This window comes from Mesocricetus auratus, unplaced genomic scaffold (assembly GCF_017639785.1).
Source record: "Mesocricetus auratus isolate SY011 unplaced genomic scaffold, BCM_Maur_2.0 Super-Scaffold_100003, whole genome shotgun sequence".
In the NCBI taxonomy this organism is placed as follows: domain Eukaryota; kingdom Metazoa; phylum Chordata; class Mammalia; order Rodentia; family Cricetidae; genus Mesocricetus; species Mesocricetus auratus.
This window is the reverse complement of record NW_024429188.1, coordinates 115,907,161-115,910,720: the sequence shown is the minus strand read 5'-3', so window position 1 is coordinate 115,910,720 and position 3,560 is coordinate 115,907,161. Positions and strand designations below refer to the sequence as shown.

Sequence of the window (3,560 nt, the reverse complement as noted above, 5' to 3'; positions counted from 1 at the left end):
CAATGAAATTTTTGAAAAACCTCCAATACCACCATACATTCCACCACTTGGGGTGAGGTGGCGGAGAATTTTTTGAAAAAATCTTAGAACCCACAACATAAGCTCCTACTCCATTTTTGGAGCCATCATTGTATACATCCACCCCCTCTTTTAGTGGGACGGAGGATGTCACCCGAGGAAATACGACGGGTTGACACACAGCAAATTGTAACAAAGGATGTTTTGGATAATGGTTATCAATTTTTCCCGGAAACGTGGTGACCAGGATGGCCCAATCATTGGAAGTGGCGGCCAAGGTTTGTATCTGTAGGCAAGTATAGGGAACAAGCAAAAACTCTGGATTTACACCAAAATGATTAACAGATGTTTTTAATCCTTAAAGGGCAAGTTGGGCTATAGCATCTGGGTACCAATCAATAACCTTTTGAGGAGAAGCATGTGGATGAATCCACAATAGGGGTCCATTCTGCCATAACACCGCAGTAGGCAACCTTCGTGTTTTGAACACACAAAGAGAAAAAGGTTGGGTCACATTGATGCGACATAATTGTGCCCCTTCAATGGATTTTTCCACTAATGCTAAAGCTGCCTCGGCAGCCGGTGTCAATACTCGGGGGGAAGTAATATGAGGATCCCCATCCAAGATATTGAACAGAGGTTTTAAATCAGCAAGGGGGAATCTTCAAAAATGGTTGCAGCCAATTAATGTGTCCCAATAATCTTTGAAAATCATTTAATGTATATAAATCATCTTTATAAATTTTTAATTTTTGGGGTAAAATCTTATCTGGAAGAACAATGGAGCCTAAAAATTGGCCAGTATCAGCGAATTGAACCTTTTCAGCAGCTATTTGAAGGCCCCAACATTGTAGATTCTTAAGTAACAGTGGGTAGGCTTGTTCGAGGACCCTTACATCCTTGTGACACATAAGAACATCATCCATATAATGAATTACGAGTAACTGTGAAAAGCGTTCTCTTAATGGTCTAAGGGCCTCCTGTACATATAGTTGGCACATAGTAGGGCTGTTGGCCATACCCTGAGGCAAAACCTTCCATTGAAAGCGCTTATCGGGTTCCATATGATTAATAGAAGGAACAGTAAATGCAAAACGGGATCTATCAGCAGGATAAAGTGGGATGGAAAAAAGCAATCCTTAATATCTATAATCACTAAACTCCAATTTTTGGGTAGGGCAGAGAGTACGGGAAGCCCCCGTTGTACCGCCCCAAGAGGATACATTTGTTCATTGATAGCTCTTAAATCATGTAACAAGCGCCATTTTCCTGATTTTTTCTTAATGACAAAAATGGGGGTATTCCAAGGGGAGGTAGATGGCTCTATATGTCCCAAAGCTAACTGTTCTTTAACAAGTTTGGTCACAGCTTCCAATTTTTCAGAGGTTAGCGGCCACTGGGGAACCCATATTGGAGTCTCTGTCCTCCATGGTATAGGCCGTGCTGCCCCAGTGGCGCCTAGGAAAAACCCAAGCCCCTTCTTCCTTGATTAGGAGTAGAAGCAATTGGTTCTACCCGTCCCTGCTCTAAACGGCCCAGTCCCTTTCCAGCTTTATATCCCATTCTCTCCATCATATTGGCCGCTTGTGATGAATATTCATTAGTTAGGGTTAATCCCATGGCTTGCAAAACGTCCCTTCCCCATAGGTTGACTGGTAGTGGGAGGACATAAGGAATAAATTGTCCCTCTTGCCCCTCTGAAGTTTTCCAACGGAGGATCGAGGAGCTAATGGTCGGATGGGCATTATAACCCAACCCTTGCAGTGAATGTGATGCCTCAGTAATCGGCCAAGTTTTTGGCCACCAATGGGAGGAAATTATACTTTTGTCCACCCCTGTGTCCAAAATCCCTTCAAAGTGTTTGTCGTTTACCCAAAGGGAAAGTTTTGGTCGGTCTTGAAGACTAACAATCAAATAGGCCGAATCCTGACCTGAGGATCCCATCTGTTTATCTCCTGGCTTCTGATGAGTCTCGCCCGGAAGGAGTAATAGCTGAGCTATTCTATCTCCTTTGCTAATGGAAAAAACCCCGTTTGGACAGGAGCATAAGGCTTGTATCTCAGAAGTATGTTGACCATCAATGATACCAGGGTGGACAATAAGACCCTGTAATGTCAGGGATCCTCGTCCTAGAAAAAGGCCTATGCTTCCTTGAGGTAAAGGAGTGGGTATTTGAACAGGAACGGGCTGTACGCCCATCTGGGGTATTAGTATGAAGTCGGAGGAGGCGTGCAAGTCCATTCTTGCTCCGTCTCCAGAGAAGTCTCGTCGGTCACTTTGACGAACCGGTTCCCATATTTTTGTGGGCCCTGAGACCGGGGGCTCACTGTCCCGTTTTTTTGAATTTTGGCTGTCAGGAGCTTCTAGCAGAGGGAGAACTCTGCCTTTTATGTCCCTCACCAAGCAGCATGCCTCAGCTCTTTGATAGCCCTTGTCGCAGCGGGAGCAAAGGGTAGGGGGAGCCCTTTTCTTTTTTGATGCCCTGCAATCCTTTTTAAAATGGCCTGGCTTTCCACAGTTAAAGCATACCTTTTTGTGGGATCCCTTAAAGGGACGTCTTTGAGATTGTAAAATGGCGGCAGCTAATCCTGCATTAGTAAGGGGGCCTCCAAGCTCTCTGCAAGCCCTGAGCCAATCTTGAAGTCCTTTATTCTTTCTGGGGGCGATGGCTGTGCGGCATTCCTGAGTGGCTTGTTCAAAAATTAATTGCTCAATAAGAGGGGCGGCCTGTTCATGATCACCGAAAATTCGTCCTGCCGCCTCTGTCATACGGGCCACAAAGTCTGAAAAAGGTTCCTGTGTCCCTTGAATAATTTTTGTGAGCTGATTATTTAATTCCCCCTTTTTTGAAAGAGCCTTCCATGCTCTGATGGCTGTATCAGCGATTTGCCGATAGGCACCCCAGTGATAATCTGTCTGATTGGTGGCAAAGCGCCCCTGGCCTGTAAGTAAATCAAATGTCCATTGTTGTTGTTCTGGAGTTAATGCTATAGCATTAGCCCTGGCCTGCACCTGGGCAGCCTTGTACCATAGGGCTTTCCACTCCATGTATTGACCCATGCTAACAAGTGATGCCTTAGTGACTGTTTGCCAGTCAGCCGGGGTCATGGCCGTCATGGCCAACCTATCCAATTGGGCCAGAGTGAAATTAGCTGTAACCCCATTTTTTCTAACTGATTCTGCCAATTCCTTAATTTGAGCATACTCCACAGGGGCATGTACTCGCCCTCCCTCTACACCTTCAAAGACAGGGTAGGCAAGTCTCAATTTCCTCCTTACCTTCTCTGGAAAAAAAGAGAAAGCCTTCGGGTGCATCTCATAAGGGGGAGGTGCCGAAGGTACCGCCTGTGAGGAGGACATACCACGTTTCTTTGTTTGCCTTTTATTATTTTGTGGTAGGTAATCATCAGGATGATATCTCTCTTCCTCAAACCTGGCTGCTTCTTCTTCCAAATCATATTCCTCCTCTGGATCTAGATCGTCCACTTCTGTGTTCTCTCCACTACTAAGATTTAAAGCTTCCAGTTCCTGCAAAGGGTATA

The 3,560-nt window shown here is 45.2% G+C and overlaps 1 protein-coding gene across 1 annotated transcript; it reads right to left on the bottom strand.

Annotated features, from left to right (window-relative positions):
• Positions 1–2,163: 2,163 nt before the first annotated feature.
• On the bottom strand, positions 2,164–3,560 carry LOC121140044 (igE-binding protein-like). The gene is given in 2 exon segments (XM_040744724.1): positions 2,164–2,364; positions 2,366–3,560. Coding segments are annotated over 2 exon segments (1,152 nt in total). The 5' UTR covers positions 3,379–3,560; the 3' UTR covers positions 2,164–2,225.